The 23,860-nt window shown below is 50.9% G+C and overlaps 9 protein-coding genes across 9 annotated transcripts; 5 read left to right on the plus strand and 4 right to left on the minus strand.

The window, feature by feature from the left end:
- Nucleotides 1-513: 513 nt before the first annotated feature.
- Nucleotides 514-1,044, plus strand: PFICI_08985 (uncharacterized protein; the record flags this gene model as incomplete). Its single annotated transcript, XM_007837566.1, has 1 exon — nt 514-1,044. The coding sequence occupies one exon, from the start codon at nt 514-516 to the stop codon at nt 1,042-1,044; it is 531 nt and encodes a 176-aa protein (XP_007835757.1).
- A 1,198-nt stretch (nt 1,045-2,242) lies between these two features.
- PFICI_08986 (uncharacterized protein) lies at nt 2,243-3,613 on the plus strand (the record flags this gene model as incomplete). The annotated part of the gene is made up of 1 exon (XM_007837567.1): nt 2,243-3,613. The coding sequence occupies one exon, from the start codon at nt 2,243-2,245 to the stop codon at nt 3,611-3,613; it is 1,371 nt and encodes a 456-aa protein (XP_007835758.1).
- Nucleotides 3,614-4,532: 919 nt separating this feature from the next.
- On the minus strand, nt 4,533-7,319 carry PFICI_08987 (uncharacterized protein; the record flags this gene model as incomplete). The annotated part of the gene is made up of 2 exons (XM_007837568.1): nt 4,533-6,666; nt 6,967-7,319. The coding sequence occupies 2 exons, from the start codon at nt 7,317-7,319 to the stop codon at nt 4,533-4,535; spliced, it is 2,487 nt and encodes an 828-aa protein (XP_007835759.1).
- A 1,034-nt stretch (nt 7,320-8,353) lies between these two features.
- PFICI_08988 (uncharacterized protein) lies at nt 8,354-10,701 on the minus strand (the record flags this gene model as incomplete). Its single annotated transcript, XM_007837569.1, has 4 exons — nt 8,354-8,667; nt 8,721-8,985; nt 9,042-9,105; nt 9,152-10,701. The coding sequence occupies 4 exons, from the start codon at nt 10,699-10,701 to the stop codon at nt 8,354-8,356; spliced, it is 2,193 nt and encodes a 730-aa protein (XP_007835760.1).
- A 1,639-nt stretch (nt 10,702-12,340) lies between these two features.
- PFICI_08989 (uncharacterized protein) lies at nt 12,341-13,674 on the minus strand (the record flags this gene model as incomplete). Its single annotated transcript, XM_007837570.1, has 3 exons — nt 12,341-12,689; nt 12,846-12,928; nt 12,985-13,674. The coding sequence occupies 3 exons, from the start codon at nt 13,672-13,674 to the stop codon at nt 12,341-12,343; spliced, it is 1,122 nt and encodes a 373-aa protein (XP_007835761.1).
- A 1,149-nt stretch (nt 13,675-14,823) lies between these two features.
- PFICI_08990 (Ribosome biogenesis protein BRX1) lies at nt 14,824-15,919 on the plus strand (the record flags this gene model as incomplete). Its single annotated transcript, XM_007837571.1, has 3 exons — nt 14,824-14,943; nt 15,025-15,244; nt 15,324-15,919. The coding sequence occupies 3 exons, from the start codon at nt 14,824-14,826 to the stop codon at nt 15,917-15,919; spliced, it is 936 nt and encodes a 311-aa protein (XP_007835762.1).
- A 548-nt stretch (nt 15,920-16,467) lies between these two features.
- Nucleotides 16,468-17,470, minus strand: PFICI_08991 (Ras-related protein Rab-11A; the record flags this gene model as incomplete). Its single annotated transcript, XM_007837572.1, has 5 exons — nt 16,468-16,598; nt 16,656-16,736; nt 16,804-17,193; nt 17,264-17,276; nt 17,450-17,470. The coding sequence occupies 5 exons, from the start codon at nt 17,468-17,470 to the stop codon at nt 16,468-16,470; spliced, it is 636 nt and encodes a 211-aa protein (XP_007835763.1).
- Nucleotides 17,471-19,829: 2,359 nt separating this feature from the next.
- PFICI_08992 (uncharacterized protein) lies at nt 19,830-22,502 on the plus strand (the record flags this gene model as incomplete). Its single annotated transcript, XM_007837573.1, has 1 exon — nt 19,830-22,502. The coding sequence occupies one exon, from the start codon at nt 19,830-19,832 to the stop codon at nt 22,500-22,502; it is 2,673 nt and encodes an 890-aa protein (XP_007835764.1).
- Nucleotides 22,503-22,552: 50 nt separating this feature from the next.
- On the plus strand, nt 22,553-23,635 carry PFICI_08993 (uncharacterized protein; the record flags this gene model as incomplete). The annotated part of the gene is made up of 1 exon (XM_007837574.1): nt 22,553-23,635. The coding sequence occupies one exon, from the start codon at nt 22,553-22,555 to the stop codon at nt 23,633-23,635; it is 1,083 nt and encodes a 360-aa protein (XP_007835765.1).
- Nucleotides 23,636-23,860: the final 225 nt, after the last annotated feature.

The raw sequence follows: 23,860 nt of genomic DNA on the forward strand, positions 1-23,860 counted from the left end.
TTGCCAAGCTGACCAAGGCTCTCCCCTGCAGCAGGTTGCAGAAGTCCGCCTCAGTGCTCAGCTGTTTTTTTAAGGTTCCCAGGCCACTGAGCGGCCGAAACAGCGGCTTGAGAGGTAGAACGGCTGGCACGGCAATGCCCTCTTGAGGCCATGACGGTATCCATCATGTCATCTTCTCGATCGAGCCCCCCCGGCCTTAGCACAAGGACGTCACTCTGAGGAGATGCCAAGGGGCTTGTTCCTCGTGGGCTCCGTCCGTCTTCAAGGTAGTTCCTAGATGACCCAGAAACCTTAGCACGAAGCTTTGTTCGAGGCAGGAATTCCTCCTAGCTATATAAACAAAAGATCCCACGTTTGTCTTTTACTTGCTTGGCTCAATTCTTATATTGCCCTAATTCGATCCTCGATCCTTAACACAACTATAACCAGAAACTTGCCAAACATCTCTCGTTTCTCTTGCCCAACCAGTCTTTACCACCTCAACAAGATAATACACGGAACAATACCGTCAATATGATGTTCAAGACTGTTGCTCTCCTGCCTCTCGCAGCTCTGGTTGCTGCTCAGGACACTACCACTGGGACTCTTCCCAGCATCATCTCCGACATCACCGATACCGGGAGCTCAGCCACTGCGGCCATCTCCAGCATTCTCTCCGACGCCAGCTCGGTACTCTCGAGCATCACCTCTGACGCCAGCGGGGCCATCTCATCCGCCACGGGAGCTGCTGGCGGTGCCCTGACCACCATCACCTCGGACGGCTCGACCTTTGTCTCGAGCCTGTCCTCGGCTGGGGCCGGTGCCTTCACGACTCTGACCTCGGACGGCAGCACCATTACCTCGCAAGTCAGCTCCGCAGCCACTACTCAGACATCAGCCCTGACGGACTCTTCGGGCCACACGACTGGCACCACTACCCACACCTCTGCGGGCTCCCAGTCCACCGGCTCGTCTTCGAGTTCAGGCAACGCTGCTGCCGTTCCTACCGCTGCCGCCGGTGGCATGATGCTGGGTCTCGTCGCCGGTGCCGCTCTCATCCTCTAAGGGACATGCCACTGCCCCTTCCATACAACCGATGATCTATCTCCCTTCGGCATGGTGGTCTTAGACTTTGTACGTAATATTAAATGAATGTTTGGAATGATCTAGCATGTACAATTAGTTGGCCACGACGAGAAAAAATAAAACCAAGGCAAACAAATAAAAATTTCAAGAATTTTACCACATTTTCATCAAACTGCGATGCTCCTTGATACGTGACACTTACCATGAAATATGATGTTGTATAATGCTTCCTATTATCCCCCCGTTATGGTCCAGCAGCGTTGCGATATTGAGCACATGGATCGACATGACACTGCAATTTCACGAGACGCGCATTGGCCTAGATGTGACATCGCACAATGTGATGGCAAATATTCCTCGTCCAAATGTCGTTGAAAGCAACCATATGCGTACCGACACTGGTCACAAAAAAATCCCGAGCAACAGAATCGCATGGAAAGACAGAGGTTACTGCCATGGCACGTTATCCGGGTTCTCGGAGGTAAGGCTCATTTGGGTATTGCGTATATACCCATCTTGTACGTGAGGAGGACGCTTTTTAGCCTGGTCGAGCGAGGGCAGGAGAATTATTTGGTTGAAACACTTTGCTACTCGTATTCGGGGAGGTATGTTCCTTGTTTTATGCTGAAACCAGATTCGGCATATCAAGATTTACTTGCCCCTTATCGTCCAGGCGGAAAAGGATCATTAAGACGACCCGTTTGGTATAAGGACCATATCGGAAAGTCTTGGCCCCATCCCATCCATTCTATGTGATAGGTTTGCAATCACGGTAGAAAACTCGGAAAGCTTTGTATATACTCTGATTAATCCCTTCTCTACTGCCATACCTGCCACTATCGCTTTCCTGCATTTTTTTGTATTTTACAATACCCATCACACAAGTGTCGTCAAAAAGAGCGACAGTGGAACAAGGGATAAAGCTCTGGAAGGAGCCGACAAGTGCGGGGCAAGGAACCAGCGTTAGGAAGATCATCGTTAGATCCAACGGCAACGGGGGGGCTCAAGGTCCCGAACTCCAGGGCCGCGGCGGGGTGGATCGTCTCCGACCTTTGTGAGATGTTCAATTCATTTGATTTCCGCTGCGCCCGCAACTTTTACGTACTCGTTTTCTCGTTGTCTTTGTTTTCTGCTTACCAATCCTCGTCCTTTCTCTCTGTTTCTCTCTCTCTGGGCAATGTCGCTGGAGGATCCAGAGTCAACAGAGTCTCTGTTGGATTTGGGGCGATCGACAGCAAAGTACTACTGGGAAGCGTCGCTGGGCCGCCTGGGGAGTCTGGCTAGGAGATATTCGCTGCCGGGCTACTACGACACCAGCATGATGGCGCAACCATCACCATCGTCCCCGTCGCCCTTTCTCGAGCTGCCGCCCGAGATTCGCGAGCACATTTACCGCATCATTCTCCATCCCGACGCCAACCGCCTGCACCACCCCGACGAGTATACCGACTACAGCTACCGCGACGCCTTGGCCCTCTTCCGCCTGAACCGCCAAATCTGGTACGAGGCCCGCAAGGTCTTTCGCGACCTCAACGTCTTTGTGCGCATCGAGACGCCCTTTCCCAATGCCCGCGAGTACGTCGCCTTTGAGGGCCACGTGCCCATCCTCATGCAGGGCGAGCGCGCCGCCCGCTTCCGCGACTGGAGCCTGAGCGCCAGCATTGGTGCGCCGCAGACGCCGATTGCCGAGTCCGACCCCCACCACATTGTCATATTGCTCGACGACCTCGAAAAGTTTGCCCAGATCTGGCTCTACTCGGACCTGTCCAACCCGGGCCTCAACCGCTTCCTCAGCCTCAAGCTGCGCCTCCGCGACCCCTACACCCCCGAGTGGGAGGACCGCCGCATGCCAAAGTCGCTCCAGCGCCGGCTCATCGCGCCCTTTGGCACCGTCAAGAACCTGCGCCAGGTCCAGATCACGGGCGACCCTACCCCCCTGGCCTCGATCGAGGCCGACATGCGCGCCGAGATGGCCAAGCCGTACCCGAGTCCCGAGCAGTGCCTCGTCGAGACGACGCGGCTCAAGGACGCCGGCAACACGGAGCTCAAGGCCGGCCGGTACCAGGCCGCCCTCGACCTGTACACGCAGGCCTGGGCCGCCATGTTCATCGTGGTCAAGGGCCGCGCCCGCCACGTGCACGGCGAGGCCTACTTTGCGCGCGAGCTGCGCGAGGAGCCCTACGTCGGGCGGTCGGGCCAGCTCGAGCGCCTGGCCCTGCGCATCCAGCTCGTCGCCAGCACCTGTCTGGCCTACCTCAAGCTGGGCGACTGGGAAGAGGTCATCTTTTGGGGCATGAGAACGATTCACATGTTTCAGCAAATGTCGGGCGCCGACGAGCGCGAGGTGGAGCCGCAACAAGAGCTCGTCCCCGACAACTTTCCTGGCCGCCTCCAGATCGGCCGCATCTACTACCGCACCGCCATGGCCTACAAGAACTGCAAGGACCGCGACCAGGCCAAGAAGCTGCTCCGGGTCGCCCAGGCCTATATGCCCAACGACGTCGTTATTCGAGAGGAGCTAGCTTCCTATACGTTGAAGCTTGGCTAAAGGGAGAGAAAGTAATTTATAGTCGCAAGTCTTGTTGTTGTTGTTGTTTTTTTTTTTTTTTTTTTTTTGGAATTTGATCCATGAAAGGGTCCTGGAGGAGCGAAATCTTAAATTTGGGGTTTTATTTATTATGAGTCACGACTAAACATAAACTTTTCTTTTTCCTTTTGATTTAGCCTCTTCCCGGCACAGAATCCAAGAGCGTACTTAGTTCCTCATAGTGCGGATACCTTATATTTTACATCTCTTGCACATTTGTTTTGAATGTATATAAAATATAGCATATTCGGTCTGGATGAATCTCCTACTATGTGGAAAATGAGTAACGTCAAATTCCCTTGAACTACATCTCGTGGAAAAAAGGTAGAAATAAAGTTCCAACTGCCTAATTCCGTGTTGACGAGCGGCTCATACCCTTCGTGTTTTCTGAAGACTCGATACTCGATTTGGTAGCCTTTGAGTAAAGTTTGGTTTATAGTTGCGCGATGGCTTGTATTGCTGGTTGAGTCAATGACGATTCCGCCTGGCCGGGAAAGATTAGAGTGCCCCGTGCGAACTCATCATCAAATAGACAGTGTCTTGCTTTATTCGCAAGTACTTATACATCAGTCATGTGAGCAAGTGCAAAAATCATCTCGTTAGAATACATGCCATTTGTTCACTATCAAAGCCAACAAGCCTGAGCTTATCTATCTAGAACGAGGGACTACGAATACAGTAGCATGTAAAACCTTTTCTCTCCTTGTTGAGTTTAGCACATTAGCAGAGATCGTAATTCAGCTGCGGCATGTGCAAATCCTCATATCTGATCGTGTCGAAAACAATCCCCTTTCCCCCCTGGGTATACCCATTATTCTTACAGCAAAAAATTACCCTCAACTCCGGAACAATGATGCCAAACTTGACGCTGAATGTATGCCTAAAAGGCAGAGCCCAACAAGCTCTCGCCGGATGATTTTGCGACAGCCTTTTCTGTAAGCTCAGTTCGAAGTCTCAGAAGCTCACACTCGCGCTGTCCTTTTCTGAACTCGGCCATCATGGCACGTGTCTTTTCGTCATTCTTCTCGATCTCCTTCCGCATTCTGTCTGCCTCTTCCTCTGCTGCCTTGAAATGTGCAAGCTGTTCGGGCAGAACGCCATTCATTGCGGCTTCGTCTTCGATGGACATCTTACCACCTGGGATGATGGGCGTCATTGTGGCCACCTCCTTGTCAAAAACCGTCAGTTGGCGCTTCTCCGCTGCAGGACCCTTTGGCGGGTTAAAGGGCTTTGACTGAGTATTCGGTGTAGAAGGGACAGAGTTTGAAGGTGTCTGTCCGCGAGGTCCGGTTGGCACCGACACATTATTGCCTCCAGTCATGGCCGCTGCAGGGCCAGGAGCAGGCGAATCGTTGCGGTTTTGTCCACCTGGCGCGATCCACGTATTGCCGCGACCTCCTCGGCCGTATCCACCGCGGGGAGCACCATAGCCTCGAGGACCAGCCGGGGGAACTTCAGGACTAGTGACGTCTTGGCGAGTCGGGGGAGCTGTAGGTCTGTTCGGTGTCTCGTTTGAAATCGAAGCAGAGCGTCCTGGGTAGCTTCGAGAATCCCGCTCATCACGGCTGTCTCGCCAGTTTCTGTCTCCACGAGGACCTGTAGGAGGGGGACGTTGGACGGCTGGACCTCTGGGAGGCGATCTGATAGGTATAGCGGCGGACGAGGTAGTAGTAGCTACAGCAGCAGCAGGACGGAGTGGACTTGCTTCCCGATCTCTGGGAGCAGGGCGTTGAGGAGATCGGGAATGATGTCGAGAGGACATTGGCGACTGAGGGTTGGAGCGATCAATCCTGCGTCCATTGACAGGCAGGGGCGAAGGACGTCGAGACTGGTCCCGACTAGGAAAAGCTGAAGACACTGCAGACCCTCGAGGCGGCGATGGTCGTCTTTGGGTTTGTGCAGGAATATAGCGGGTATCACGCCGGTCTGGGCTGGGAGAGCGACGTCGATACGGCCCAGGTCGCGGACCAGGAGAAACCCGCCTGACTGGTGAGCCTCTCCTATCACGATCTCGCACATCGCGACGGTCTCTATCTGCTGATCTTGATCTACCTCTATAAGGGGTGTCAACATTATTCGCGCGAGCTTGAAAATTAGAATCATGCTGAGAATTGCGATGAAAAGGGCGCTGAGCCGTGTATTGCTCAGAAGCGTGAGGCACATCTGGAAACATGAGGTCACGACCACGACTAGTGTTACGACCTCGTCGATTGTTGCCAGGCCCCGCTGAATGAGCAGGTCTCGCCGCGTCAAATCGACGCAGCGGGTTTTCATACTCATGCTGGAAGTCACTTGACGGGTTGCCATTGCCGAGCGGCGACTGGCTTACACGCTTGTTGTGAGCAATGGGAATGTTGTTGGGATTGCCATCACCACGTCCGCGGGGTGATGCAAAAGTGTCAGTCTGAAAAGAATGAGATTGGGGGAATGACCTTGGATCCCTCGAATTGAAGTCGCGACGGTCCCTATCATTCCTCATATCACGTCGTGGCGAAGCGAATCTTCGGGGCGGAGAATGGTTGCGTCGCATAGGAGAGCGTCGAGGCGAAGGACGCCGCACAGGACTGCGAGATCTTTCCCGTCGTCGCCAGGTATCCGCGGCCGCTATGCCCCTGTTGTTGCCATCGTCGTCGCGGCCGCCGTCTCGCGAGCGATCGGGTCTAAAGGGGCTGCGTGATCGTCGGCGTGGTGTGCGATCAGGTACATAGCGGCTCTCATGGATAGGGGGACTTCGAGGCCGGTCTCGAGGAAGTGGGCTGCGGGCTCTCGGTCCCCTAGGAGGGCTGCGAGGTCTGTCTCGAGGCTCTCTGGGAGGACTGCGAGGTCGTTCCCGAGGCTCTCGCGGTGGGCTTCGCGGCCGATCTCTGGGCTCACGAGGAGGGCTCCTAACGCGATCTCGAGGCTGGGGGCTTCGTCGCTCTCTCTCTGGAGTTCTCACACGTCGAGGAGTGCGATCGTTGAAGGGTCGATATGATTCGCCAGCGCCATATCTAGTGACCTCACCATCATCGTATCTAACCAGGAGTCTAGGGTTAGCATGTTTCTTCTTGTCCATTATCAATACCATGAAATTGTAGGTGCATTTGCATGAATAGCACAAAATGTTGGGAGCACTGCGGGGAGTTGGCATTCGCTCAGCCAGCCAGTCTCCTGTAGATGAGGAATGCGTTGGACTCGGCTTGGAACCAATTGCCAAGTCGTGGCAACCAAGGGAATGCAAGTGTCCATCGCTGCTGCCAACCTCGAGGTGACGAAGGTCCGTTGGTGATGGTGCGCGGTCCAGGTATCCATGAGCGCATTTTGGTCGGCCTTACCTTCTGCTTCGCGAATCGCGCTCCATTTCTTGTAGTTGGTGCTCGCAACCAATCTCGGTGTTAAGGATCTGGAGCTCAATGAGGTGCCGGGCGTCGTAGAGTCGCCGGAGACGCTCAGAAGGAGTGCCCGACTCGTCGTCTGCTTGTATCGGCGCCTCTGCAGTCTGGCTTCGGTGTCGATCTCGATCGCGATCTTGGTCTGCAGCTCGACCTCGCAGCGGTAACTGAAACGCTTGCCCTCTGTAGTGACTAGAGTGGCGGCGTGTTCGTGTTGTCGGTCGACCAAACCTGGATATGCGGCTTTGACGACGAGCGCCACGGCCTCGACGCCCATGCCTGGGACGGTCGGACATTTTTGAGAGACACGCCACGCTGGGCCCCTGGATCGAATGCTTATCGATAAGAGCTACTCTGTACACAGTACACCAGAATGATGACTCAGCTAGTGACTGTCTTGGCATAAGAATGAGAAGTACGTACCTATGTTGTCTCTTGTGTAGTACTGATGTCGCAAAAGTCTGCAGAAATATTAAAATGTCAAATTAGTTATTTCGAAATCTCGAACAAGCCAACTCTCGTTTTTGGAAGGAGTCAAAATAAAACTTTAGAAAATAGAACGCGCGGTTACCTACCTACACCTTGGTGTTGTCAGTTGCTGTGGGCAGAATACTGCGCAGCTTCAGAGGAGGGAAGAGGTCGCTTGCGTACAACTGGGATTTGCAAGATTGTAATTGGCTTGTTGCTCGTCCAAGCAAACGGAAACTTTGACGCGGGAATGAAAGAAAGCGATCAAAAAAAAAAAAAAAAATCTGCGACTTGATAATTTTCTGTGTCTGGGAGTTGGATCGACAGAGTGAGCAAATGGCAACCAGACGACCACGGTTGACCTGCGGCTATGTGCATAGAACGTTTGCATCGCGGCAACGGCCAGTCCTTAACATTCAAAGCGAGGCGCGTCTACTACTGTTCAAAAAGACTCTCTCTGCTTTTTTTTTTTTTCCCTGCTCCCCATTCCAACAACAACAACAACAAACGATCTTGCGTCGTGGTGATCGAGCCGGAAAAACGAACATCTCTACGACCAATGCCAACACCAAATACTTTACTTCACGGAGATGATTTCGTTTAGATTATTCAGTACTCAGTGACATGTTGGCTTTATAAGCGCCATATTTCCTAGGTATCCATCGTCCCAGGCACACATATGGCTCGGCTTCCTTCAAGTCTCAATACTGGTATCACTATCCTGCGACAGCTGCAAATGACTCTGATGATCTAGCAGCCCGCTTTCCTGCCTGCATGCCTGCACAAGCCAACCACTAATACTTCTGCATCTATGCTCAACTTAAAGGCAAACCTCTGTTCTTTGTTTATATCATGAACTCCGCTAGCTCATCTTATCCTCTTCTGTCGTGTATCCGCTTCTCGACTGCCGTTCTGCGATGAAGTCGAATACCTGGGGAGCATGTCGCTGCATCATGTGGTTCAGGCCGACCTTGTCACTCTTCTGTACATCTCCAAATCTCCTCTTGTTCACCTTCTTAGTCAGGTCGGGGTCCGACCAGCAAGCGTGGTCTGCCGACACGTAAACAAGGGAATTTCGCTTGTACCAACCGGAAAGAGTCTCGTCCGTAGCGGATTTGACAGGTCGTAAGTTACCAGTCACAAAGTTGACGACACCTGAAATGCGGTCTTTGCAGTCTACCGTACCCAATGTCAGTCGGATTGCAGAGTGCCCATGTTGAAATACTCACGTCTCTCGGTTAGAAGGAGCTTAACTCCAAGGTAGGCATTTCCAACGCCCATGAGGAACAGGTCATCGAAATCATACAGCTGGACATAGTTGTCCCATATATAGTTCATGAGCTCTTTGATCTGCTGAGAAAGTGTGAGTTCTCCCGGCCGCGGCACGAAAGGATCAACATCCTCGGGTCGTGTAATGTAATGCGGAACGTTGGCATCTATAACACCAAAATCGTTTTCTTGTGCCCACTTGATGTAAGTCGTGACACCATCCGACTGCCTCGAGTCAGCAAAAACACTACTAAAATAGCTGCAATTGATATCTCACTCACCAAAAATGCATTATGCGGGTCTACAGTGTTATCAATGAGGTCTGGCATGCCTACCAGCTCAGGCCTTTGGAAATCAGCTCAAGCCCTACAAGCTCAGTGATGGAACTTACGGATCATGAATGATGACAAGTATCTTTCTCTTCTGCGTAATGCCTGGAGTCACCAGAACTTGGTTTTCGAAAGACTTGAATAGGGTCTCGCGCTGGATGAAAAGCGGGACCATGCCGAATTGCTCGGACAAGTTTTGTCGCTGGTAGTTGCGGATGACGTCGTGAAGCCGTGATGTGCCTTCACCTATCACCTGAGCATCAATCACTCCAGGACGCATGCATTCCCAATATGGAGCATGGGTGGCTTGAACTTTAGCCAGCACCCGTGCTGCCGTCTTGTCGATGCGTGGAATCTGCATCTGGGGCGGCGGCTCTCCCATGAGTGTTCGCGCCACAGCCAGGGCTGACTGAGATATAGCCTTGAGATTGTAGCCTCCCTCGAGGCAGACTGCCACCTTGCCGCCAGCAAGTGACATGAGCATGTGTGTCATGTGCGCGTAGCAGCCTGGAGTCACGAAACAACCGCCAAGTTCGTCGCCTTTGGCCGCGTCAAACCCAGCCGATATGATCACAAGATCTGGGCAGAACTCCTGAGCAACGGGCATAACGATCTTCTGGAATGCAGCCAGATATTCACCGTCTCCCATGCCCTGATTGTCCCATCCAATGTTGATGTTCTTGCCCTCGCCAGCGCCTTCGCCGACGGAGTCGATCCCGCCATCAGGTATGTACATATTGTCTGGCTTTCCAGGGTAGAAGTTTCCATTTGCGTAGACATGCAAGGAGATGTATAGGATGTTTGGATCGTCGTAGAACATGTTCTGAATGCCGTTTCCATGATGGACATCCCAGTCGAGAATGAGAATCTTGCGGCATGTTTCGGGATACTCCTGTTGGCATACCTTTGCTGCAACCGGAACGTTGTTGAAAAAACAAAAGCCCATCGGCTGATCAAATTCTGCGTGATGGCCGGGCGGGCGGATCACAGCAATGCCATTTTTGATCTTTCCCTCAACAACGTTCTTGCAAGTCTCAATCGCGCCTCCAGCAGCCAATAGTGCAGCTTCAAAGGATAGGGCACCAACATAGAGTGAGGCTCGGCCCTGATCCATTTCATGGCTTAGTTTGCGCAGTTGATCTGTATCCATGTTGACAAATGATTCAATGAACCGGTAATGCTCCCTTGTGTGTACAGTCTGTATTTCGTCCTGTGTGGCACTGCGAGCTGGAACTCTCCACATGTACTTGGTCGGAGTGTTTTGGAGGATGTCCGCCAAGTCAGTGTCCGGTCCTGTGAACACCAGACCTGCCTTCTTGAAGATCTTCATAATTTCCTCTATCCTTCTAGGATCTTCTGGGTGATGTGGCGTGGGTCCAAAGTCTGCATTTGCATGCAGCTTCATCCGGTCATCGTAGCAACAGCCAGTTGGCAACAACTTTCTATCGACCAAGGATTGTACAAACTCTTCGTTTTCATGAGGCGATTCATATTCGTCAATGATGAGCTCTTCATGATCATCACCCCAGTCGAAGTCATGTGCTGACTCGGGAACGGGGTCAGGGGCGTCAGCCATTGAATGGTCCACTCCATTGCTTTGGTGGTGGTCCATGGTGCAAAAAAGCTTCTGACAGCCTGCTTCAGAGTCTTGTATCCAGTGAGGCTTTGACGGTGAATCGAGGCTCTTGGATACAGAACTAGTTTTGCCGCCCAAGTGTCAAGTACATGAACTTCTCGATCTTCGAGTTGGAATGGAGGCTGGGATCGCAATTTCAACAGCGTCCGGCCCGTTCTTTGCGCGCTCTCTCCCTAAGCCAGACACAATCTTCATGCGCGCAAGTCCAAACAGTCTGGTATCTCGGGACGGTAAGGGGCTGATGCAAGAGTCAGTATATGAATCTCATGCTTCGTTGGCGACAAATTGCGAAGAGTGAAGACACAAAAGTCGCGCAAATTGAGCTGCAGCTACTCAACCACGGCTTAACGCAGGAAATCTCCCCTGTAGAATAATGTATTGAGTGCAGACTTGGAAGGGGCGATTGCGGTAGATGAGGTGAGTTTTTTTTTGGCGCTGGCCAACCGATTTGCTATAATCTGGAACAACTGTTTGTCGGTGGACAAAAGAGTTTATGCATTTTTATCTATCCTGAGGTGATAGGGATGAAAAGAATGCGATGAATAGTCGGAAAAAGAGACGAGCACAAAATATTGTCATTGTGCCGCGCAGCCTCGTGGAGAGAGAAATGGATATATCACTTACACTTATCGTCAGATGCAAGGGTTGAGGAAGGAGCGTAAGGCGCGGCAAATCGCGACCTGCGCAGATGACGAGGCAAGATTCTGACGGTACCCAAGAGTATAAGAGTGCGACAGATTACTTGCGATGCCAGTTCTGGAGCCGATCCGAGGCTGCGCAAGGTCGCGCGCTGGGCGTTTGGTTGCTGGTGGTGTCTTGAGTGTTCGTAGGTTCAGAAATGCACTGGCGCGCTAGAGCTGGGAGATGAAGCGCGTGATTCGCCAGGCGACCAAAAAGTAACCGCCCCGGCCAGCCAGCACCAGCCACTCTCGACGACTTTATTCAACAGATGGTTTTTTGTTTTTTCAACGAGCTTTGGGGTTTGGACTAATCAGCTAAATTGAAAGAAAAAAATTATAGAATTTCTTTGAAATACTCCAAAAAAACACTTCAGTAGACTGTACATCATGTGACAAGGTTGAAAATAAGCAAGGCCAAAGTTTAGGCAGAGATAGGGGAGCCGGCCAGGTACTTCTTTCTGTACATCTCCAACTGCCGGCTAGACACTTTAACCCCCAAACCCAAGTTTCATGGCCACAAGCAAACCACCTATGAGATAGGAAAATAAAAATGGGCGGTAAAAACGAGATCTACTCATTGAGGGTAGGTCGGGGCGTTTATCTGCTGCTACATGAGGAATGCGAATCTATCGACTGCGCTTTCTAAGGCTGCTGCTCGAGTATCCACCGCATCATTCCCCATCCGTCGTAAGATTGTCGCATTTATGACATTGGCAAATATATATCAAATAGAATGCGTCGCACATTTGCGCATACCTCATTCTATTGCCGCTCATCTTCCAGCACATCTATAGAAGCAAATGACAGACGCCGTTTTGAACACCTGAACTGTATGTTCAACGCTCATGGCAGCTGGTCGCATTTTACAAGCTCAATACGATACCGCACCCTCCCAACCCTTATTAGCTTCCACGAGCCCAGTGTTGTCGTTGGATTTAGAATTGAAAGTCAAGATCACGCCCATCATCTCCGTAAGCAATGTATTTGGGTGGTCGAATTGGGTAGGACATGATCTCTTGTCGACTCAAGGGTGGCTTCCCCGTTGCCCATGCATCGGCGGTGAAGACATCGTTTTCATCAAAGAAACGATCTTCGTCAATGATTCCACTGGCTGGTATGTCGGTGAAAGCATTCGACATGAGCAAGAGGCGCTCCTGGAGAACAGTCTGGATTGCCCAGGAAAGTGTCTCCTGCTGCTCTGCAAAGTCAGGCTGGCTTTGCCGTGCGGCTTGGATGATTGCTGGCTTTCCGAGAAGCGGAGAGTGTGTAATGAGATGCTTGGCTCTGCACAAATGCGATCAGTACTTGAATGTTCTATATATGTGATTCGAGATAGGCAGAACAAGTCCAAGTCGAAACTCGCGCCTAAGGGCAGCCTTGCGGATGAGTTCGTCAAGTCGTATGCCAGTAAGTGACAAGCAATGAATCTCTGATACATACTGTGTCGGGTCCAACTTCATATAGGTGCTCACAATATCCTTTGTACGCCAGTCATCCCAACCCCACGGAATGCGATCCCAGTCCTGTAATGAGTCTCAGCAAAATGGCATTGGCGAGAAAAACAAGTGGAGAATCTTACCTTGTCCGAGATGGATGAGCAAATATCCCGTTGTACAGTACTGCGGAAGGTTTCCCAGAGATCTTCGAGCTCTCGAATCTCGGTCGAGCTCAAGAGTCGAATGTGGTAGAGTCGATCATCAGCCTCCAGTAGTCTGGGCAAGAAAGGCGAACGTGCGTATTTCCCATGGAAACATTCCGAGTACAACCACCACCTCGTAATAGCTTTGCGTAATCGATGTTCCTCGCTCGGACGTAGACAACGCGTATCTTCTGGATTCTTGTGCCATCGAAATCTGGGATAATGCTCGACCCACCAGTCCACAACCTTGACGAGTGTCCAGATACGGGAGAGATCCTCAGTCTTCAAGACAATCTTTCGAGGGCAGATGAGCTTCCCGTCCCGAAAGGCCACAGCGGACTGCATGAGGTCCACCAGCTTGTCATCACCGCGGCCGATATCAACACTGATACGGCGAGGATGGAGCATGGCATTTGAGGCAAAGTCTCTTTTGTCGACGGTATAGATTAATAGGATCTGCTCCAGCTCTACCAGTCGAAGCAGGGAAGTGGTCATGACTGTTGCTTGGTTCTCCTTGAAAATTCCAAAGAGCTTCTTGTTGCACAAGGCAAACGATGTCAGATCGCTAACGCCCATGTTCTCCATCATCTCTAATATAAGTTCCGCGGGCAGAACCTCAAAGGGCCGCATGGTTGAAGACGCCATCTCTTCTGCACGCGAAAAGCTTTGTGAGAAATGGTGGAAGGGGTGTGTAAGGTTGAAAGGGATTTGAGTCTTTTGGAGCTGAGGTAAGGTCAGTTCAAGTGAATCCAAAAGGAAAGCAGGCGGGCCTCACTAACTATCTTTTTGTCGCGATGCGTCTAGGCGGCGTCAATTGCAGTAATTCCGTGGCTCGGCTTGTGACTAGTATCGTCGAACAGAACGAGAGACACTCCAACACGGTTCGGAATCCCTTCCTTACGCAACACTTTTCTTCCAAGTACAATTTACTTGATAGAATTTAGTGTGAATACACTCGGACCCACTTCCTACACTCTATAACCTATATCCCCAAGACGGGACGGAGGAACACGTTGATGAAAATGCGAAACGTGGACAAGCTTGCCCAAGATCGCAGGAGTCACCCTCTGACGACAGCCAAATATGACTATAGTTGGAGGGTGATTACGTCAACGGGCTTAATCAAAGTATACCCCTCCCTGGGGGCTATCCAGTATGAATGAGATGTGCAAAGACATCATTTGTGATGATTGTGGTAATGCCATGAAGGCGCAATGGGGTTCAAGATCTGCCATGCTTGTGTGGTTGCAAAAGTAGAAACATAACACGGCTGGTTGACGCACGCGACTCAGCATATCGATGAGGCCAGTCCGCCCGGTTGGAGGCGCCAGGGGTTCCCCCACCACCCCTGTAACGGTCGGTATCGGATCATTGTACTTACCTTGGCCGCTAGCCACTACGCAAAGCCGTATAGGGACACTGAGAGTCAGAAATTCAGATGAAAATTCCCAACAAAATGATAGAAGGTTTTATAAAAAGGTGACTTGTCAAATTCTTCATTGTAAGCATAAGACATCAGAGCTGCAGTAGATATTCAGAGGACAACGCTGGTCAGTGGTACCCATAGACATGTGAGTGACAGGGGTCGCCTCTCTTCAAGATATCCACCCAGCGCCACACACACACACACACACACGCACACATAAGCCACAGTTCCGATAAGAATCCGCCCGCAATTGTTTCTTATCGCTCCAACAAAAAAAGTTGCAGCCGACACTGCGATAGCACCTGGTTTGGAGGCATCTTTCACTTATACCCGCGAAACTCCACGGCGCAACAATGGCATCAGTGTACAAGTCCCTCTCCAAGGCTGGCGGTCGCAAGGCCGAGGCTCCAGCGAATGGCGTCAAGAAGAACAAGCAGAGAGTTCTCATTCTCTCGTCCCGCGGAGTAACTTATGTAAGTCTTCGTCCCCTACAGCGACATTACGGATCATGGGAACAGCACGTTTGCTAACGCCTCCTTTCTCCGTCTTGCTAGAGACACCGCCATCTCCTCAGCGATTTGGCAAACATGATGCCTCATGGCCGCAAGGATGCCAAGTTCGACTCCAAGAGCAAGCTCTACCAGCTGAACGAGCTCGCCGAATTGTACAACTGCAACAACTGCCTGTTTTTCGAAGCGCGAAAGGGCCAAGATCTGTACCTGTGGTGTAGCAAGGTGCCCAACGGCCCGACCGTAAAGTTCCACGCCCAGAACCGTATGTTTCACTCCCCGGACTGCGCCTTTTCTCTGAAGAGCAGGCAGAGCAAATTGGCTAACTCGATCAAACTCTTTAGTGCACACGATGGATGAGTTGAATTTTACCGGCAACTGTCTCAAGGGCTCGAGGCCCGTCCTCAGCTTCGACAATGCGTTTGACGAGCAACCCTACCTCAAGGTGATCAAGGAGCTGTTTCTGCACACATTTGGCGTCCCGCAGGGCGCACGAAAGTCGAAGCCGTTCATTGACCGGGTCATGGGATTCTCTTTCGTCGACGGCAAGGTCTGGGTCCGCAACTACCAGATCAACGAGGTGGAGGCGTCCAAGGTCAAGGAGGGCGAGGAGGGAGAGGAGAAGGAGGCCGCTTCATCCAAGGGCAGCAAGAGCAAGGAGACGGACATTGGCCTCGTCGAGATTGGTCCCCGCTTCGTCCTGACCCCCATCATCATCCAGGAGGGCAGCTTTGGCGGACCGATCCTGTACGAGAACAAGGAGTTCGTGTCGCCGAACCAGGTCAGAGCCGACTTGCGCAAGAAGACTGCCAGCAAACACAATGCCCGCGCCGAGCAGTACGTCGAGAGGCTGGCCAAGAAGGGCGACCTGGGTCTGCGGACGAACGGAGGCAAGGAGGTGGCTCCTGATGCGCTCGACACGAGACAGTTGTTTGCTTAAAAGACTTGAGCCGTGGGTTTCATTTTTCTGGTGTTTTGGCGTTTAGAGCATGTGATCAAAGGCACAAAATTAGGAAGATACCTCTAGAGGCGAATTCAATGTCTTGCTTAGGCATTTGCATCCCGAAATGCACGTACTAGTAATGGACAGATACTCGACTTCTCCTTGTGCTCAACAAGCAATCCATCGTCTGTGGCAGCTCCCACGACATTTCGGGCTGCACACGAGAGAGTCCATGTGGTTGAATCTTCATGTAGCTATCGGCGGAAAGGAAATGCGACTCCAAAAGCAACCGCGGCAATCTCATAAACTCGGCAAGTGCCAGAAGCATCTATTTCTTATGTGTAATCATTAAACGACGTACGGTTGGGCGACAAGATCATAGTAGTTCTCTGATTTCTTAGAGCCTCCTGAATGCTGCAACCTTTCCACATAGACACAACGCAAGACAAAAAATCACACGTATGACGCCGTAACTCATCAATTCGGCCCTATGGCCGTTCTCAGAAAAAGGAACATTATGAGATATAGGCCCTTCATACAGTAAATTAGCAGCACTTGCCCCCCTTTGCCGCTGCGTCGTCCGCGGGCTTGGTCAGGGGAATGGTGGTGCCGGCCGAGATCGGGTTCTGGGCGTCGCCGCTGTCCAGTGCCTTGCTCGAGACGATGCGGTAGATTTCTGAGAGCTAGGTGTCAGTGGCTGGCATTGCTAACAAGTTCACCATTATTTACGTACCAGTCAGAATGTTTTGAAATGCAAGCTCAACGTTGCTGGCATCGAGGGCAGAAGTCTCGATGAAAGAAAGGTGGTTTTCACCTGTGGGACCATGTTAGAAAAAAAGAACAGCGGTGTAGGGTCCTTTGCCAGGAATGCAGAGACGTACTTGCAAAGGCCTTGGCCTCGTCTGTGGGCACTGCGCGCAGGTGTCGCAAATCGCTCTTGTTTCCGACCAGCATAATGACAATGTTGGCATCAGCGTGGTCCCGCAGCTCCTTCAGCCATCGGGTGACGTTCTCGTAGGTCTGGTGCTTGCTGATGTCGTAAACAAGGAGGGCACCGACAGCGCCACGGTAGTAGGCAGACGTGATGGCGCGATATCTCTCTTGACCGGCCGTATCCCAAATCTGCGCCTTGATGGTCTTGGAGTCGACCTGAATCGATCGCGTAGCGAACTCGACACCGATCGTCGACTTGGAGTCCAAGTTGAACTCATTTCGTGTGAATCGACTGAGCAGGTTGGACTTTCCGACTCCTGAGTCTCCAATCAGGACCACTAGACATCATTGTTAGTGCACTGCATCGCGAGCGGAAGGCGGCCAGCGCCTCGAGGAGTGAGTAGCCACCTTTGAAGAGGAACTAGAATGATAAATTAGCAAATGTTATACATTGTGAGCAAAATAGGGAGTCGAAGCTCAGAGTAGTAGCCAGCAAGCAGCACCACGGCGGCGACTGCTGCTTGCTGCTGCTGCCACAAGGCGGGACGGGGGGTAACGGTGCGTAGGAGGGGCAGAGGAGCGGGCCAGGCTTACATCGTATTCGTCGTTGGCCATGGTGGGCAATTCTGTTTGTGAGTTGAGAGAAGAGCGACGAGTTTGGTGGTGAGGAGGGCAGAAGCGTGGTTTGTTCAGGAGAGCCAAGTGTCGACGGAATGCGGGTCGCGTTTGGCTGCTGCCCCAACTGTTATCGAGGAGTTGATAAAGAATTGAGAATGGAGGTAAGTGTAGGTAGTGTACTGACTGACCGACCGACGTGGTGGGAGTGTGTGTTGGTTTGTGAGGGTCAACCAGGTAGATCGATGCGCAAGGTCCCCAAGTCCGGTAACAATTTGATACGTGGTAGGCCAGGTAGGTAGGTACTTCTTTTTTAGCTACCCAACGACACAGCCACTACCTGCGTTCTGTTGCCTGCTTCTAGTATATTGAAAGGTTGTCGGTATGTGGAAATGTTTAAAGTGTTTTATTATTCTCTGTGGTGCAGCCCCGGAGAGTATCTAGCCAGTCTAAATGCCAATCAGAGGAACGAGCCTCGAGTCAACAGTTACCAATCATACCTAATTACCTTGACGTAGGTATGCATGTATTATGTTTGCCTCGGATTCAAAGAAGCCGGCAGCGTCTGGAGTTTCAATCATGAGGAGTACCTCATGTAGCTACCTTAATGTACAGAGTACAGGCAACCACTGCCTAACACGGTCGTGATGCAGATAGAAGTCGGTCAAGAATTTGAAGACTGATGTATCCGCTGGTTGGCATGGATATGGGATTCAGGAGCATGTGCTTTGCGCTCTCAGTGGTGCTTCGGGCGTTGTTTACTGGGGTCAATGTGCTGGGGTGCGGGCTTAAGGGACTTGATCAGAGGACAGGCCCAGGGAATCAGGGCTTTCGAGCTCTAGAATGTGATAATGACAGTTAACAAGGCCCCTTGTGCTAGGCCAAAGTCGGGACAAAACCCCACCTTCTTTCCATCAGGGGCTCTAAGCTAGCAAGCTAGTAGGTAGCTGTCCTGGGCCACTGAGAGGGGCTACATAGTACAATGGATTTTTCCTTGTCAACTTTGTTGTAATTGTTACCGCCAGTTGGCTTCCAGCCTACCTTGATACAAGTGCCAGCCGCAATGCCGATCGCCAGCTGCTATCACGTAACTTTCTCCACTGAATGCATGTTGTCTTGTTTTTTGCTACGCCAACGATGCGTGAATGGTCAACGGTCCCCTCATCCGTATAGCCAGCGTTGATGAATAATCATCGGACTTTTTATGCTAAATTGTTGACCATGACTACTAGTTGCGGCTCAATACTCCATATCATCACTTTCGCAGAAGTCGCACAAGCTGTATACCTTATCTGAAGTATAGTTATGCAGATCCTCTAAGACACGGGTTAGCTTATCCACGCCGCAGTGTTACACACCTACCCGTACATCACCGACTGCATCTGTTCAAGGTCGTTTCTCGTCTTACATCTGTCTGGTCAGTGTTATCACGCTATCTATCTATAACATTTGCGACCTGACATACTTGGTTGCTTGCATGTACGGAAGCGCATATAACAACCCTATAACGGCGCCTAGACGAGTCGCAGGTTTGCGAAAAGCAATAGTACAATCACGTCTCCCGGCTGCTGAGGCCTCAAATTTTTACCAACTCTGTTGCCCCCATAGATTGCGGTGTTGTTTCTAGTCTTTCAAACATCCCCTCCGAGAGATGAAACTCCTCGAATTGTCATATAGGATAGCCGAGGTATAATCGATGCTGGTCACGACAGACGTGCAATCTGTTTGCCGCGACTGTGGTCACTCACGGGTAAACACAAAGAGCATGTGGGATCAACCGACGCCGATTTGCATCACATAACTTGGTTTGTACGTCCTATCGCTCAACTCTCATGTGCCTGTTCAGCAGTGAGGCTATTCTTCTTCTTCTTTTTTTTTTTCTTTTTTCCCCCTCCCTTCCTTTACGTACAAGAACTTATTCATTTCTAGGTATCGACCTCTGGTTGTGTGCTATTCAGAGGAGTGGTGGAAGGCACGCTGAGAGGTGTCGCGCCTTACAGAAATCCACCCAAAGGAACTTCGAGACTGGCGCAGAACGAGGGCTCGATTTTTTCAAAATTATCCTTTGCAATTTATTCATCTTCTTTTCCTCTTCCTCTCATTCTTTTCCCGGCACAACTACGCGACTCGAAGTTCAACCGCATTTGAGAACAAGCCTCCCCCCAAGATTTGCTTTTCCACCTTCTATCTCCTACACTCTCCTTCCTCGGGGCAATTCTCTGACGCCAAATGAGGGACTCGAAGATACGATTCAATTTCACTGTGCATCTTCCAAGTATCTAGTGCCCAATCGTTATCCTTCTTTGCCGAATGGTTGAACTTTTCCCGATCCTCAGGTCCGCGTCATCATTTTTTAGACATGGCTACGCGGACTGATGATTCGTCTTCACTTTTTGTGAATGGCGACCACGACATGGAGATTGACGACGATAGCGTCTCTTTAACTTCTACTGTTGAATCAGCACACGACTCTGATGAAGAGTTTGTCGTAGATGCCATCCTTGCTGAGAGACCGCACGAATCCGAACCAGGCGCCATGCAGTATCTGATCCAGTGGGAGAACTACCCCGTCTTTCGAAGCACCTGGGAAGGCATCGAAAATCTATCAGATGAGCTCTATCAACAATGGAGCGAACAGAGGGAGCAAGAGAAGAAGGGTCTTCGCGTGCCGTTTGATATTCGAATCTTTGAAGACGCGATGACCGAAGAGTTCCGACGCAAGGCGGCTAGGCACAGCCTACGCAACGACAAACGGAAGAGATTGGGCTTACCCTTGACGAGGCCCTTCCCCGCCGATTATGTTGGTCCTGAAACAACAGTTGAAGCAAACTACGAAGACTCGGAATCTAGTGATGAAGCTATGGAGGTGGAAGATGCCATAGACCCAGCTACAACCAGTCCTCGGCAACGGGTCATCAAACAGTCGACTTTCAAAGGCATGACTAGTACCAAACCATTGAGCAAACCTTCAGCGCCAGCTTGGCAGGGCACCGCAAGAAAGCCTACAAGCAGTGACCAGATGACGGCCGACAAAAATAGGAGTGACCAAAAGAGAGCCGATCAAAAGGCAACCAACCCAAAGACAGCCGCAACCAAGATATCCACCGTCATTGTCAACAAAACCAGTTCCAATATGGCATCCTCTTCAAGCCTAGCTCACAAGTTTCAGGGGAAACGGCTCAAGGCAACACGGTCCATTCCAAAGCTGGTACAGCCGCAACCAAAAGCCACTTCATCTGGTACAGAGACCGCTTCAAAGGTTCGCAAACGTCGTGCCAATCTCAAGGATGCGATGATGGATCCGAGCCGGGCACCCTCGTTCATGTCCAATATGCATCGTGTCAATCAGCTGAGAAAGAAAGCTCTCGAGCTTAACGATTCCGCGCCATCAGATCCATCTTCTATTCCGGCTGGATACTTTATCACGAATGATGCGCCACGGCGAAAAGTTCCTCCTACAGATCCAAACGCGGAAGAATCAAACACGGCAGATCTAGACGCCCGATCCGTTATCGGTGGCCTGTTATCATCAATTGCGCGGCCAAAAGACCCCGAAAAGCCTCGGGCCAAGAAAACAGTGCGCTTTGCAGACGATGTAATTGATATGCCCAATGCTCACGACTTAGAGCCGCGGTCCGGTACAGGTGTGAAAAAGGTCTCTCTCCAGTCTTATCAGCAGAGATTGACCTCTCAGACCCTGACAAAAACAGTATCTTTCGGCGGCGACACTGCCGAAAAGATTCGCGTTGAATTCTGCAATATACCGCGCAATGCCAGTAATGTTTGGCTTTCGCATTTTCTCGATGAGGAGACGGTGCATTTTCGACTGCTCTGCACATATATGGACTTCTTTTCAGTGAACTCACTATATGATCCGCAGAATACTACAGACAGGCTAGCCTTGGGAAAGTTGGATTCCACCGAACATTGTACTGCGCTTACCACAGTGGCAACCAACCTGCATCTCGCTTGCTCGGCCTTCTATTTCCCCTATGCCAATTACTCAGTATTGGTGTTCCCCGGCCAGACCCCTGAATGGGCATCACTGGCAGATCGCTCTTTTACGTCGGCAAATGTGCTGAATTACCTCATCTTCAGGCCAAAGATTTCCGTCTGTAATGAACATTTTCCAGCGTTGTCGAATATAGCCATCAGTGAAGCGACAACATCTTCTCAACTTCAAATAGAATTGATGCAGGAAGTTGCCAGCTTCGATTACGACATCCTTCTCGCCCCGCCGGCCGGCAAGAAACACGTCTTCTTCCTAATGTACCCTCAAGGACTGGCTAGTCTCTTCAAAGCTATTTCCCTCTGGCTAAGAGCATGTCAGTCTGACTGCCAGATATTTCATAGCGATCAGCCAGGAGCTTGGGATGCCTATCAAAAGGCCACCAATTCGGGTGCCGTGATTCTCCACGAGTCAGTCCGGAAGAACATCAGGAGCATTCCTGGGTTGTGGCCTTTGCTCGGCCACAGCACTCACATGCTGTGGAGTTTGTCTTCGGCCGACCATGAATCTCCCCTTAGAGTTGCTTCTGAAAGCAATTTTATCACAGGCGTGCCCCCACAACTGAGGATCACACAACTGTTCCCTTTTGGACGAGTATTTCTAATAACTCCTGGCTTTGCAATTTCACAGCCTAGAAAGTTGTGCATCTTCCTTGAATGGTTTAAAGATAAAGCAGCCTTTGAGCCATGCGTTATTGTGGTCTGTGCAGATTTCTCAAATTATCTCATAGACATTGTGATTGGAAAGGCTCGAGATAGGGTTCAATACTTCAAAGATCACCCTAGTGCTGACCCAATGCTTCAAGGCTGTATGGGTTTCGCCCCTGCGGACCACGACGCCAGAGTTCGTGCTTGGGAGTTACTCGGCGACATCAGTCAACAGTATGGAAACTTGCCTGAAGATATGCGCAAAATTGTTTCGGTACACGATCAGGTTGCGCCAGATGATGAGCAGAGCTTGGTTCACTGGTTTGCCGCTTGGTCTATGACAAAGCTCGAAGAATACCGAAATTTTACGTTTTAGGCTCGAGCGTGGATAAAAGACCTACCCGATGGATCCGTATACCCAACTATATGCCGGACGAAAGCAATGATTACGATGATACATGCGAAATGGGGGGTCAAAAGGAAGAGGCAGTCGCCACTACTCAGGACACCTTGCGCACTCCTAGACCCAAGGAGGATGGGGCATTGGATCTAGCGGAGTGGCTGTCTACTTCTTTTGGCCATCTGATCGGCACATCATCTTATTGGATGTTTTGGAAGCCCATCGCATGGTTGGACAAGGACATGGCAACACACTGCGGTGACCGAACAATGAGGCACTCTGCAATGGACTTTTGGCTCTCAGGGTGCCCAAGATTTTTCTTGCAGGTCAATACCCTTGTTGGATTCTTTTACACGACTGAGGGTGAACCGGAGAAATTGAACGCTGCGAATGCTGGCATCCGTCATCCGTGGCTTGCTTTCTTGAGACCAGTCGACGTTCTTTCGCATCCTTTCCAGTATTCTGCAATGGAGCTGTTAATCTGGGACTGTGCTGCTGAGAATCGATGGCCGTCTCATCCTCGTCGCAAAGATCTACTTCCTATGCAGCAAAGGCTGATCGACACTGTAGGGAAAGAGCTGCCGAGAAAGTTTCCCGAGGAAGATCCTTTCAAAAGAAAACGCTACTACCTTGAGCGCGTCCTTGTTGGTGGCTGTCGAGTTGTCACGCAGGCCGATCCGTCAAAGCCTTTGCACACCACGCGCAAGATACTCAGTGACATCGTCAACGGCAGTCAGCCCCTGCCGCTGACCGACGAGTCCTTGATTGCAGCAGGCTGGAAGAATCTGGAAGAGGTGCCAGTCAAGAAGAACCAATTCCCTAGAAACCCAGCCGACGACTCAGAGCCGGAAAGAATCATATTCCACCCTCCCCCTCGCGGTTCAGGAAGTAATGGACCATCTCTTTGCAGAAATGACCTCTACGATGCAGCACTGGAGGCACGCAAAAGGGATCCGCAATGCATCGAATTTCGGTACGATTTCAGAATTACGACCCGTTGGTATGATCACTTGAAGAAAGAAAATCGACAATATAATCATATCCTTGTGGAGAGTTGGAATAAAGTCTTTGACGAATGTGGTATCCCTCATACCACTGATACCACGTAAGAAATATTCAATGCTCACAAGCGAGGAAAAGCAAACGATGCTCTGTCGATTCTACACAAAGGCAGGTCCAAGGTTTGCCTCGAGGCCAGGACCTCAAACCAATCACAAAAGAGAGTATCCCACATCATCTCTGGGGAATGTGTAGAAATATGTTGTTTTGGAATTGGGCAGGGTGGATTTTCACATGACCCCTACCCTTTTGATGTGTTCCAACTAAGACCTCTG

Source organism: Pestalotiopsis fici (assembly GCF_000516985.1).
Source record: "Pestalotiopsis fici W106-1 unplaced genomic scaffold PFICI_Scf_6, whole genome shotgun sequence".
In the NCBI taxonomy this organism is placed as follows: domain Eukaryota; kingdom Fungi; phylum Ascomycota; class Sordariomycetes; order Amphisphaeriales; family Sporocadaceae; genus Pestalotiopsis; species Pestalotiopsis fici.